This window comes from Serinus canaria, chromosome 1 (assembly GCF_022539315.1).
Source record: "Serinus canaria isolate serCan28SL12 chromosome 1, serCan2020, whole genome shotgun sequence".
Taxonomy (NCBI): domain Eukaryota; kingdom Metazoa; phylum Chordata; class Aves; order Passeriformes; family Fringillidae; genus Serinus; species Serinus canaria.
Genome location: NC_066313.1, coordinates 33,032,361 through 33,047,443, shown reverse-complemented (window position 1 = coordinate 33,047,443; position 15,083 = coordinate 33,032,361). Strand labels below are relative to the sequence as shown.

The 15,083-nt window shown below is 36.3% G+C and overlaps 1 protein-coding gene across 4 annotated transcripts in view; it reads right to left on the bottom strand.

The window, feature by feature from the left end:
• Positions 1-15,083, bottom strand: part of DLG2 (discs large MAGUK scaffold protein 2) — a 486,684-nt gene that overhangs the window by 223,193 nt on the left and 248,408 nt on the right. For 3 of the 4 annotated variants that reach the window (XM_030234136.2, XM_030234138.2, XM_030234142.2), the window contains one exon: positions 2,001-2,069. The exons of the other annotated variant lie outside the window; for it this stretch is intronic. In XM_030234136.2, coding sequence (XP_030089996.1) covers positions 2,001-2,069 — 69 coding nt within the window. The remainder of the gene's footprint in view (positions 1-2,000; positions 2,070-15,083) is intronic. 4 annotated transcript variants of the gene reach the window in all.

The following is a 15,083-nucleotide window of genomic DNA, read 5'->3' as shown; positions in this document are numbered from 1 at the left end:
CAGTCAGAGAGAGCCAGCATGCAGGGTACAAATGTCAGCGTGTGCCAGGGATGCCTTGCAGGTAAAGCAGCTGTTTAAAAAGTGCATCTCAAAACCAATCTAGGGATTCTCCTAAATACAGGATTCTACTGATAGGAACACAGTTCCTAAAAGAGAAAAATAACTTTGTTTTGACCTCAAATTCTATTAGCTGTAAACACAGCAGCATGGACTCCACAAATACATTAGAATAAATTGAGCTTTAACATAATGAAATATTTAGGGCTGAGCTGATTACTCATTTCTGCTCAGCAGTGGAATAGGCTAACAGCCCCACGTTCCTAAGTGAAGTGAAATATGATGCAGTGTAAGTTGATTGGTAATAATTACAAGCTGATGTTCTTCTACCCCCTGAGCAACAGGAGACCTGTGGCACCAATTGCAGATTTTCTCTCCTGTAATGATTCACACACAGTACATGCAAGTTGTCCGTGTGGCCAGTACAGATTCTGCAATTTATCTAAAAATGCATTCAGAAAGATTGATTTCCAGATTTAAGTAGGAGTTTAAAGCTACAGGATGATTCCTGAATTGGTCCAGTAGACCAAGCCAAAGAAATCATAATAGAATTTCCTTCCTTAAATCTCAACTGAGCAAATTATTTTTTTCTCCCCCTCCTTTTTTACCACTCAAATTGTTCTTGAAGCTGTTTTATTTCAAACATCAATTTGTTCATGAGATGATTTGAAGAAGAGTCAGGGGAATTTATTATAACTCTCTCTTTGGATTAGAGAGATAAAGAAAAGAAATCTAAAAGGAGGGTGTTTAAGCACTGAGACTGCTAGTCCAGGACTTGAGAAATCTCCAGGTTTTTGACAGTCACAGCTTCACTGGACAAGACCCTGAGCAACCTGATCTACCTTAAAATTGGTTCTGTTTTGAGCACAAGGGCTGGATGACAATTAAGGCTTTATTTATAGAACTATCTTCCAAATGATAGCCCTTGAGCCATGCACTTTTCCTGCATAATTCCATTATTCAATCTAATTATCAATGAATAATTACCATAGCTGTTATACATATTTTAAATAATCATATTTTACAATCATAGATGTAGATAAGAAATTAAAAATTTGGACTTTTGAGAAAACCATTTCAGACTTCACTTAGGACAGGATTATTTTACACAGTGACCAATTTACTTTCTGACTGCACCACAATAACTTGTAACAGAAACTAAAAGACAACAAGATGACATCTTTCCTCTGTGGAAACTTTATAGTCTCACTTTTATCACAAGAAAGAAAAGCTCTGAAATATGAACTGAGAGCAGCCAATGATAGGTTATTACCCATAGAGCCTACAGAGTTCCACATTTCTATGGGAGTGAATAAAAAAGAATTGACATTTTTTTAGACTATGCAAGTCAGTGCAAACAAAATCTGTGTTCCTGTGTTAAGTATCAGCCTTTCTAATACTGTAAAGATGCAAAAATATTAGTAGTTGTGAATTGTTTGCATTTTACACCACTCTTAGTTAAAATTGAGGCAGCTGTGCACCCAGAGCTGTGTTCTACAGTTAACACACTCATATACACAGATATTCACCAGCATAGGGCTAATATTTCAATTTTCTTCATCCTTAGTTTTAAACACTGATTTGTCAAAAAGAACTCATGCATACCTTAAGGAAACAGACTAAGACTTCCCTGGGCTTTTCCATGATAAGCAGGAAGATTTTACAGCTAACACAAGTAAATATTAACACTAGTCAAGTGAGATGAATTGAAGGAATGTACCCAATACATCTCCATGGCAGATACTCTCATCTCCATGAAAACCAAACCTTCCAGTGTGAATACCAAGCAAGGATCAGCACTAATTTGAAACTTCACTGCTTCATCTCACAGACTGAAACACCATGGTGTGCAAACCCTCATCCAATGAAGAGCTCTGTGTGTGTGTGGGTAGTTCAGTGGTACCTGACACCTCTACAGCAGCTTCAAGAGAGAATCATCTTACCCTTCCACAGAAATGGTCCGCTGCAAGCTCACTGTGGGGGGACGCGTTGCAGTGCTGTGCTGGGAATGACTGGACGGCCAAGGAAGAATAAAGAAAAGCATTTGTTAAAGAAATAGAAGTTGTTCTTGCTCTTATTGTCTCTAGCAGTTTAGCTAATGCCAAAATAGATACAACAATCAGATTGTTTTACACGTGTCTAAAGCATTTTGACTTCAGTGGTGCTCATCTGTTCAAAAAGGGCTTAATTGTACAATCTCTCTTGTTTAAATTCAGCTTTCATTTCTCATTGAGAGCAGAAAATGAAGATAATAACTCCCCCTTAGCTTTCCTACTCATTTTTTAAATACATATAGATTCACACACAGAGTTTAGTAATTTAAATTAAATTAAATGCTAATTATTCCACTACATATACTAAACATTCAATGCAAATTCAATTTCAGAGCGAAAGGTAAAACAGTAAATGATAATGTAATCATTCTAATTCCCTGTGCTTCTCAGTAAAAGAAGTTATGCATTCCTTGGAATTGCACCTTGATGTGACTTCAACACTAGATCTATCAGATTTTAAGTAGCTTGAGTCTTTCCACATGGATTTTTATTAATCTAGGACACAACGTTTGGGAAAAAACACGACATTGTTTTACAGCAAAACAGACTTCCTGAAAAAAACCTTTCTGATTGATTTTGATTTTTGAGGTCTAACGGTTTCTCATATGTTATACTGATGTGACTAAGAAACCTGAATAACAATAATTCTGTTAAAAATACATAGTATGTGCTAATTTCAGTATTTTACTGTGGCAGAATAGTATTGTAAATACAAATGGATAAAACAAAACATCAGTCAAAGGCAGTTTTGTGATAATAAATTGTACTCCTTATCCAAGACATCCTGTTTAAATAAGATATTAAAAAGCAGAAGCATCTGGGTATATTTTCTGATTAGTTTAAATGACTACAGGCCCAGTATTAATAATGCAAAGTACACAATAAAAATAAATCTTTATGTCAGTTTTATGTCACTGATTCTAATAACTGAAGACTTTGTCTTGCTTTCAAGCTTTGCATATATCTCAAGCTGCTTGTTCAGAAGCAACACATCTTATTTTCTATAAAAGCACTTCATTTGGCATTAGTGAGCAACACATCTATTTTACATGAATTTCATCCTGTAGCATAGTCAATACTGCCTGACAGAAAAGATGCCCCCTTTTTTTGTGTAGTCCATGGAGTTGTGATGTCTGTCACTGGACAAACAAAAGTCCTGCTTCTTCCTGGCATCTTCTGTTGTGACAAGTGTGCTCTTGTTTTATGTTGGTAAAGTATTCATCCCTACTGAGAAGGTTTCAGGTTTGTGGAAAAGTATATTCCCCTTCTAAGATGAGCTGCAGAGCTTCTAAACTGTTTTATAGCAAATTTACTTGGGAGTCATAAGTTTGGGGGATCATGGTATGAGCAGAACAGCTGAGTGGGACAAACACTGCAGAATACTATATGAATATTGGTTAAAATTTCACATGAAGTTTGCATGTACAAGGAACTTTACAGCCCACTACTGCCAAGTGAGGGGCTCATTTCTCTGCAATATTCCACCCATTAGAAATCTTTTCCATTCCTAGGGATTTATGACACAGTATTCAAAAGAGCCCTCACCTTCTTTCATGAAAATAGTTCAGAACTGGTGATATGAAAACTCATTTTCTTTAACATAATTATAGAAATCAAGTTTGATGCTCGATAGGAGCTTGTGCCTTCTAAGGCATCATTGTGAATATAATGACACCTTAAAGTCTAAAATGCAATTTAATCATTGCTTGACACAAGTTGCTATTGGAGACAGAATAATAGTCTGATTTGATTCCTAACTGACTAACTGAAAAGAAAACCTGCTGGTGAATTCTATCAAACTGATGGAACCAGCAGAAAGAAGCTGATTTCATCACATGTTTAATACACTTGTGCAGTTGTCATGTCTTTTGCAGCCCAGAAGAAATAAAGGTTTCTGCTACCAACACTTTCTGTGATGAATGCCTAAACATATCCCTATTGAGATAAGTAAGCAGTGCAGTTTTAAACTGATAGATCAAAATATTCAGAGTTTGACATTTAGGCTTAAAAAAAATGCTACCATTTCTCTAAAATTATACAGAATGAAGCTCCTACTAGTTTTAATAATATAAAGTAAAATTATTTCAATATACAGCCCAGTACTATAGCCACACAAGACAGATTTTCCCTGAAGAAAAGAATTTTACATCCTGTAAAAGACCAATTTTAACTTAAATCCGTTTTATTTTAGTTCATTGAGACAAGGGGGATATATTGCTCTTGTAAGACAATTCATAAGAGTGAAGGAACAAAGAATGAGATTGTAAATTAATAATAAGGCGCAAAACTGGGAGCAAAGAATCCAACCTCTCTTCTTCATGGGTTTAAATTGCTTTTTGTTTTAAACTTATTTCTCAGGCAAGGTGAACCATTTCATGGCTTCATTAGGTAATAAAAATAGAGCAGCCTGGTGTTCAACTATTTTTTAAAATGTTTATTATGCAAATAATCATATCAGTAAGTATTATAGAAACAAAAAAGTGAGTAGCCAGTCTGCTTAGCTTTAATTCTGTTCTAGGTCAAGAAAGCTCTGAAGGCACTTTTGCTTGTGTGGGTGATGCTGGAAGTGGAGGCAGCATCCTAAACCCTTCTTTCCCCACAGGGGTCAGATGAACCACCACCTTCCCTTCCCAAATGACACTTTCAGTGATGAACAATGCACCAGTGAAACACCTATCTGGGATGGAACAAACACATTAAGGAAATATTTATTGTGTTTTCAACTTCTGTAAAGCAAAAATATGGACAAACCACCATTAAGGGATCAGACTGCATGATGCTCAAATCAGTTCATCCCAAAGCCTGCCTACTGCATTGACAGTAGAAGAAATAAGGTTGTTACAATCCAAAATATTTCCTCTTCTCTTTTGTTTAGATAAAACCAAGACACACTGTCTTTGCAAAGAGAGCACTAGAGAAGTCATTAGCTTTCCTCTCTCAACCCTCAACCTCTCTCAGCAAAGAACAGCTGTCCTCCATTTGCTAGAGCCCTGATTTAGGAACTCTTTTGTTTTCATGTATCTTTATTTTGACAAGTCAAAACTGACAGCATTGAGGTTATTTGCTTCCTAAATCAATTGACCTGCAGCTCCTCATAAAGATGCAGTGAAGCAGCCATGGCACAGGCTGGGTAGAGACCTCTCTGAACACTGGCTTTGGAGCAGCCATTCTTCAGCTCCCAATTCTGAAACTGCCACACAGAAGAAAAATATACAAACTCCATTTGTCTATCAATCTGTTCTCTGCAGGAAAAAAATAAATCCAAAACAAACAACAAAACCAAACCCAAAACTAGAGCTCTGAGTTATTCTTTGTCATTCACAATACTAAAAAAAAAAAAAAAAAGTGATAAATGCAATATTAAAAAATTCCACTGGAGGCCAGTGAAGGGAATGCTAAGACTGTTTGTTTTTATGATGTATTCTCAGCATGTTGTTTCTTATGTCAAGGATTGAAAGTAGCACTGCAGTTGTTTATAAAGCTTCTAAGCCTTTGATTTGATGGATGTAAGAGTTTAGGAAGGCAACACGCTTTAATTCCATTAATGTGGAGTTTTAATTCAGCTCAGTGAAGTGAAACCAGCTTTTCCTGATGCTGCCAACAGCTAAACTCCTAACTTAAATGAGTTTTTGCACTCCTGTGGGATTAATTAGAAGACCAGAGATTGCTTTTTTTTGGCATTAATTTAATCTCAGCTACAAACGGTTTGATAATATCCAGTACTGACAGCTACTGACCCATATTAGAAGTGTCAAACTAACCAGCCTCCCATCTGAGGCAAATAGGAAACTTCAGGGAATGGGACATTCAACCCTGCTATGTTCAGATCACCCTCAGGTAACAAAGGCAGACATGAGATGTAGTGCTGTTTTCATGCACAGGCACATGCAGTGAGGATTTTAGCAGCATAACTCAATTTTTAAAATGGCATCTGTACATCTATTGTACAAATACCATTGCTAGGCTAAATAGCTACTCATTGGAAAACAGAAAAGGAACAAAATGAAGGATTAGGCTGTCACTCTGCCTACAAATATGTAGAATAAGCCCATACTACATCTCTGTTCAGGTTCTTTGAGGTTATTTCACTTGCACAACTAAAGTAAAAAAGGTTGCAAACTCATTCCTCCCTCCCTGCCTGCCTCCCTTCCCCAAACAGTGTTCACAAATAAGTGGTTAGCCACATTCTGTGACTTGAAGTATTTGAGTTACTGCAGCCCTAAACTAGCAACATTCAGCAATAAGGAAGAAAGCAAGGTGGAGCTGTGACTCAGAGCAATGCTTCAGCTTCTGGAACAGAGCTAATTATCCACCTTTGCTAGTGGTGTGCCCAAGTCAGGTACCTGATCTTCAAAGTGGTGAAACATCCACTGACTTCAAATCTACTTCCTTCTGGCTGAGGTAATTGCAGGAGATAATGATTACCTTTAAAATATAAAAATCTTACTTTTTGAAGGGTTTGTTCTTTCAGTTTGAGATATAAGAGTATTTAAGAGTATTTAAAACAGCAGAACTGGTTTAGAATGATGTGGGGGGAACTGAAAGTAATTAGCAATGCTGTTCAAAGGAGTAGAGTGGAGAGGACATATTTTTAAAAGAGTTCCATGTGTAGAGCAAACACAGACTTAAAGGATTGTGAAGAACTCCTCAGCATTGAGTAAATTAGGGATAGTGAATGAAAACCATTAAAAAAACCTAATCCAATCCTCAGTATTGTGTTCCTTGCTCATATCTTCATATTTTGGAGAAACCTTTGGGTTTTAAGAAATGGGGTGCCTAAATCTCCACAGAATTTCAAAACATTCTATTACTGTTAAAAGAAAGTAAGCCTAAGTCTTCTTATCAGCCTCAGTTATAATAATAATGTTGTTATTATTGCTATCATTATTATTTATGATACTGTAATGATTACGAGGAATTATAAAGCTCCTTCTGGGAGCTGAAGTACTCCCTGATGAAGTTAGTTTGAAAATTATACCAGCTGAGGACAGATGTTTGTATGGCAAAATACTTAGAAGTGAAAAACATAGATTTGTCTAGGAGAAAAAAGGGATAATGGTATAAGGAAGAATAATAAGGAAGAACAAAAATGCAACACTCTCAGTTACCTAAGCAGTATTGGATGGAAATGATCCATGACCATAACACCTGATTTTGTCTCTAATTACAGCTGTGGAAAGGACATGGTGCTATTTCCATGAATTTAAACAGGGAACATTTGTTCAGAATCTGCAGGAAACTTCCCAAGGCGCTCCGCACGGCCTCCCAATGACCTGCAGCTCGATGTACCTGGTACCACACCCAGTACAGGAACTGCTGGGTTTGCAGTTCCTCATGGAGAAGGCAGCTGTCACCCTCCTTCCTACTCTTTGGCATGATGCTTATGCACTTCCACATCACTAATGATTTCTGCCACTCACTCAAATGTTGTACCTCATTTCCTGTTACTGTCACTCCTGCACAAGGGCTTTCAAAGCTGCAGACACAAGTGGCAGTGAACTCATCACAACCCCCCACCTCACTGTCACCCTGTACTGCTCTGGGAAAGCAGGTACAGCAATCAGGAGTGAAGCTGAGTCCAGAAGGAAGAGAAAGGTTGGGGGAAGGTGTTTTAAGGTTTGGTTTTATTTCTCACTACCCTACTCTGATTTAATTGAATTACTTTCACTGATTGGTGATTGATCACCTGTGACAGTGATTGATCTCTCCCTAGAAAGAAAGAATACACACATACATATATTATTTCACAGGGAGTATGTAGCACAGTTTCCATCAGTAGCTGCTCTGTGGCAGCTACAACACCCAGCACTCACCATAAGCCCCATTTCTGATGGATTTCTAGAGCTGTGCATTGCTTCCATAATGAAACACATTCTTGTACTCAAACCTTATTAGACCTCCAGGCAAGTAACAACTAAAGTATGTGCACCAAACTTCCTTTGCAGTTTAGGCAAATGACAAAAGGCATTAGGAAGGACTTGAAAAATGGGTACACATTTAAGGAACTTTGGCAAAACTTTGACAGAAATCGAGAGATATCTCAGCAGATTTAGGAAAATTCATATAGACATATTAGGAAGAATCATATAAGATTTGTGATCCAAAAATACCAAATGGCACATTATGTATTGAACAGCTGCATTGTGGGGGGAGGGTGGAAGAGGAAAATAGAAATTTTTCCAGTAAGAAAACTGCTTCTATTGTCTAAAGGAAAAGCTCATCTATTCTATAGTCTGTGAATACATCATAAATTCTGAAATACTGTAAACTAGTAAATTATTACTAACAATGCTAACAGGCAGCAAGCCTTGAATCTCAAAGTGTTAAGGCCAGTATTTTTAGATGACTTGTTTTATTACTGTCAATAGAACTGAAGGATATCCATTTTTATCAACATAAAATTTTGTGGGAGATATGTACTCAATAAGAGTACCAGAAAACAAATGGTTAAGCAGATACTTGAAAAGTCTGGAAAACCTCACATTTTCATGTACTTTTCCACCACAGGCTGCAGAAGTTCATCTAAAGTTAAGAAGTCCACTTAAAAGACCATTGAGAGCTCCCTTCAGGAATCAGAGACTTCTAATTCCAATCCAGGATCCGAAAAGAGGGAGCATAATGCCCTGTCAGAGCAATTTTGTTGTTGACAAAAATTAACCTTTTTTGCACTTAAGATGACAGTTGAAAACCACAAGACTTTTGTACTAAATCTGCTTGTTTTTTATAGGGTAGGGAAATCACAGATAAATAAGCCTAATGACAGACTTAAAATAATATCAACCCATTAAACTAATTTGTAAAGTTTCTATCCCTCTCCATCCAAAGAAAAACAAGAACATAAAATTCTTCTTATGCTGGAGTTATTACACTAAATTTTACTAATTTAAGATAAAGTATATGGAAATAAAGTGATTTAAAAGAGCAATGAAATACTGTCTGATGGGAAACCATACCATGCCATTAGTATTTCTATATGCTCTGTGATTCTGTATCATTGTATTGGAATAATTAAAAAATCCTATAGAAATTTAAGTTTAATATTGTATAAGACCAAGCTCATTTTCTCTGTGTTTAATAACCTTCTTGTCTACATTGCACTGAATTACAGAGAAGGAGTATATTCAGCTTCCACAGAAGTGGCTCATTAGAACAAATAGGGCCATCACAGCAGAAAAAATATTAATTTAAGATTTCTCAGAAAAGTACATTCCATACTGCAGTTACTCCTGATACTGTGTTTACTGCACCTGTGTGATACCTTCTGATAATGTTATCCCTTCTATCTGGATATACATCATCTCTGTTCAAGCTAGGAATATGGGCTGAATATATATTTTTTTTTAGCAGAGCAGAGGTGAGAATGCAATTCTACATAAGCAGCTATTTAGCCTCACTTCCTCTCTCATTCAAAGCAGCCCAGCATGCAAGTGTGCATGAGCAGCTATAGCAAGCACAAACCCAACAATCCTACAAAAATACACAAAGAGAATAAAGCAAATGCAGAAATAACACAATGCACATAAACAACATTCCAACAGGATAAGGACAAACAGCAGGGAATGACAATTTGACAATACAGAAGTATAAAGGCTGTATTGTCAAAATGAAAGGTGAATAGTGAAGCGATTCAACAGTTTAAGTTCTTCTGCTTCTAATCGAATCTATACCAAGCATGATTTTTGAATCTTTTTAATCAACAGAAGTCAGACTTTGCATTTCATGATAAACATTGAGTGTCTTCTACCATGGGGTCTAACAATGAAGTATACACTAAAACTAGACATGAAAATAAATTAAAACTGTATTAATTTTTCTCATTCTGCAGTTACTCCCAGTGGAAGTGTGAGGCATAAGCATCTCCCAGAGAAGATGACTGTAATATTACCTAACCACATTAGTAATTAATTTTGCCTGGCTTTGATTATAGGCCCCAGACTGGATTAGATGAATGATGCTATATTATTTATTTATATGTTCCATTATGTCAATCCATATATTCATAAACTGACATATAAACCTCCATTTATTTAAAGATGGTTATTAAATTCAATCTTTGAAGAGATATTTAGCTAATTAGGAGAGAATTGTGAAAGGAATTTATGAGGAATTTGATTCTACGCCTGTGGTAGTCATTAAGGTGAATTGTTTAGTTAAAAACTTAATAGATAAATCATTTGAGTAAAACATTGGCAAGTGGTTTAAAAAGGTTTCCAAAATTAGGAAGCACGTATATGTGACTGAGCTGACACACAGTCAATTTGTGATCCTTCTGGTGACTAATTTAACATCACTAAATAAAATAGTCTAAGTCCTGAACAAAAGCCTAAGTTTCCTCTGCTAAACTTTACAAGTATTTCTTATAGGTTAGGCATCATTTCTTATAATTATAATCTTCTCATCAGTGAGCCAGCAAACCCAAGGCTCTTGGGTTATTTCAAGGTTACTTTAGTATAAAGACACTGCCATGTTTCTTCTACGTTCATGTTTCATTTCTTAAACAAAGAATTTCATCTAGAAGTAAGTCTCTCTTTTGCTGCTACCAACTAATTATTTCCCTCTGCATGTACTATTGTACTTTGGTTTGCATGTTTTGGCCATAACCAGTTGCACTGGGTCAATTGAAATTTAAAATACTGCTGCTTAAGAGAAAACATCTGAATAACAGACAGGGATGCACGAGGAAACACGAATCAATCAATACAAATGGTCACAGTTGGATTTACACCAGCAAGTCATCTAACCTTAACTAGCACTAAATCAGAATTCTACTGTTTACTAGCACAGTAAAAAGAAATATCCATGAGGAAACTATTTTGGAACATGACTATCTTGTGTCCATATTTATCCTGTGCACATGAACTGAGCTATCATTGCAGCATTGTGCTTCAGCTCTCCATGTGTTATTTCTGAAGAGAAAGCAGTTCTGCTGAAAACCTCTGAGTACCTGAAATCAATGAACACTTTGCATATGGAATATGGATTACTTAGATGATAGAAAAAAATTTATGGACGATAAGCCCATGCATTGGATGGTCATCCATATTTTGAAATCTTGGATTCACAAGACTGGCAGGAAATTCCACGACAATAGGTTCTTGCGTTCAGAATTCCTTTGATACACTACTTTATTCCAAGTTACACCTCTCTTCCAACATACCAGGGAAGTCTACTATTACAGAAAATACCTGTTCAAATAATCATGTTTTTTAACCAGTGGAATTCTCCAAATACAGTTTGGTAAATACCAAGAAACCCAGTGAAGGTTCTGTTACCCAAGACTTCTGGATACAAAAATAAGAACTTTTGTACCCAAGTTAAGTGGAACGGTTTCATTCCTGTTTTATTCTTCTGGGTCAAAGACAGGCCTGGATACATTCTACACCTTTGAAGCATCTGAGCTTGTATCTTGTAATTAAACCTATCATAACAATGTAGCTGCAAAATCCCTTTATTTACAAACCAGAGATTGCTTTCCATCAGTCCCAACTATAAATGTGGAAACAGAATGTGTCAGTTAGTTCTGGAAAAGAGTAATTATTTCAATTTATGTATTTCAGCAATGGCAACCCAGACCTGCTTCTTATAGTAAATTTTATGATATGCACATCTCCAATTGAAAATAGAGGTAAAACTTCCAGCATTTTAAAAAAGAAAATGCAATGGAATTTTTCTCACATCACACTTCATCTTATTCTCTACATAGAGACCAGTCTAAACATTAAGTGATGAAATGCTAATATAATTTAAAGTGAATGTATTAGGACCTCTTTTAATTCATTTTGCTTTTCTTGTTAGAAACATAAAGGGTCTTTACAATACTAACAAAATCCTGGGTATTGATTAATCAGTCTATGAATCAACATCCCCAAGTCAAATGGTAGCTTTCACCTTTTTCCACTGATTGATTTTAGAACTCAAATGAAGATCTGTCAGCTTTTCGAGAATTACACTGATTTACATTCATATGTACACTACCAACATTTGAAGTTGCACAAGATACTCTTGATTTGTACTCTTTGTTTGTTGTTCCTTTTGGCAAGTGAGTCTGAAACTTCCTAGCCTCACAGAGGATTTCTGTTAGGACCTTGGTAAAGCTATTTAGTTTCTCCATTTGCCATCTCCTTGTCTCTAAGAAAACAAAGATACATGACATGTCCAGACTCTCACCGTGATTGGAATAATATTAAGGTAGACAAGATTAAAGCTGTGTGCAAGCTGAAGAAATCTTACAATTTTCCAAGCTGCATCAATGTTGCATTTCTGTTAATTTTGAAACTAATTAAAATGATTTCTTTAGTTTTAAAATGGTAATGCAAGAATAGTAGAACTGGAAAATTTAAACATGAAAGAAATTAAAGAAACACAGTGTGAAAATATCACAGCACATTCTATTTTAGTGAAGAGCATATTTACTTTAGTTTTATAAAAATTCCCCTTCTTATTACATTAGTGATTACTCAGAACCACAACTTTATATAGCAGCATTGTGTTTAAAGTTTATTGACAAACAACAGTCCATGCTGCTTGATTTTAGTATTCCAATCACTTGCCATGTGAAGCTATTCTTTAAAAAGGATACACAGTAGTACATTTAAATAGATGAAGGCTTTTTGAGAAACAGTTGTTGTGATGCTACAAAAAATGATGTCATGTGGTGTGGCACTCTGCCTCGAGGTGAAAACTGCTTACAGAATTGTGTTGCCATGTTATTCTTGGTTTAACTCAAACAAAGTCATGTAATTCTCCTGTGTTTGCTGAGATATAATTTGGTTTTGGTATTGTAATAATCTTCCTTTGCAGATACCTGCTGCCTAATCCCACTTTTGTCAAAACATAAAACTCTAGTCTTCCAAAACATAAAACTCTAGTCTTCAAATCACTATGGTATTGTACAAGAAAAAAAAAAAAAAAAGGGAAAGTAAGGAAAAATAATCAGTTGAACATGATTCACTGCATTGTTATCATTGTCAGAAAGGTTTGAATCTTTGATATTTTGTTCCAAAGAAGAATCTGAGCACCCTAGCTGAAAGACCTATTCTTGTAATCCATGGCATACCAATGTGAATGCTATTGTTGAGTGATGATTACAAGCAGTATCTGGAAAACTAGGCAAAATCCATTAGGAAAAATGCACTCAAATTTCCATCTTGAGTAAAGTTCCTCTCTCTACATATTTCTCTTTCTAAATCCTGTGGACATACCAGCACCTATGATTTCAAAGACACTCATGAATTCATCTCCTACTTCAGACGTCTTTGTAAGACAAGAATTTTTATACACTTTGACTGAAGGGTAATAAATGAAATGATTGTAAAATTTTAATTGGAAAAATGAACAACCTTCACACATACTGCTGACTCTGAAATGTCAAAATTGAATTCTCTTCTGCATGGTGCAATGACAGCATTAGGTGAGTTTGTATCCTAACCAAACCTGTATGACTTCTGCTTCCAACACAGCCATGCTCTTACCACAGATACTACACAAGTCCTCCTACCTGCAACTCTTAGTCACTGTACCTCGGATAGGCTCAGAGTCCTGATTATAGTTTAGGCAGCCTTCATCAGATCAGTAGCTGAACTGTCTACACATTGCTGACTGTGCCCAAGTCAGCTGTTAATCAGTGTGGGCATTCATGGGCAGCAGGTTATTCTGCTTCATCAGCTAACCCTCCTGGGCTGGAGCCAGCTCGGGACCTTGGTGCTGCGTTGGGCTGCACAGGGCACTGCACTACCAGGGAGTAGTAGCAAGTGGTATTTGGCTTCCCTGCCGTGTACTCCACCCATGGGGGCTTCAGTGCAGCTCAGGTGCACATCCTAACGTGGTTTCTTTCCATGTTATGATGGCTTGGCTCTGCTGTTTAGGAAAGACTGATTGCAGACACAGTCATTGCTATCCAGAACTCAGCCACCAGACTTGTATTCTTTTCCCTTCTTCCCACTTCAGAAGTGTAGTGATTTCAACATAATGAAAGCAAGAATTATGATGATCCTCAAAAGATAAAGCAAACAACTCCAATTATCTGTGAAACTATGCATTTTCTGCATGGAGTATGGAAATATTCTGGAAAAAGACATTGTCTTTGCATCTCCCTGGGGACTGTAAAGTTTCTCTTACTGTATTTCCTTAACAATATTGAAATTTTAATTCTGAAAGTCGAACTAAAAGTTCCTCTTCCCTTTCTCAGCTAAAAAATGTAATTTAATATCTTGTCACTTTCACTGACCTTGCTTTTTCTGCAGTAACAGTAGTAGTTTTATGCACTATAACCATCATTTAAAAAATCAGATCAAGTAGTTGCTTCTGGTGCTGTTCTTTAAAAATGAAATAAAAACCTTTTAAAGAATTAATTCTTTTAAATCCCAAAACATTAACAAATTCTACATACAAATTTACAATGACAACTTGGCTAAATTTAGGTTCAACCCAGAAAGGTCAGTTGCATAACAAGACCTTTACAAAATTCAGAGATGGTTAGAGCTTGTAACTCTTTCTGCATACCTAATGCACTTTTTTTTCTTTTCTTTCTAGGCAGAACAGAAAGAAAACCTCTTCCCAGTGACTTCATATTGATACAGCAGCTTATAATCACTACGGCTTATGATGAACTCCTATGTCAATGTGTCCTACTATTGCAAATTGGCACTGAATATCTCTGCATGTGTGCACACGATTTATCAAGGGCAGTTTCTTTCCTGGCCTTTTCAGTGTTTCCTACCTAAAGTCAAGCTCAGGATTTTGCACTTCCCCTAGGCTTGTGTGTAATAAATAAGCATCCATCTTTCTCCTTCCCATTTCCTCTGTTCCCTGCCCCCTGCCACTCCTTACTACTTCTCAAATTGATACACTTTAGAAACTATGTTCAAGTACAGTAAATGTGTAACTTACACTGTCAAAAATTTCAACTCTAAATCTCCCCTCTCCTCTTTTCAGTTTCAAAACAAGGTTTCAGTATTTTCAAGTCCCAAAGGA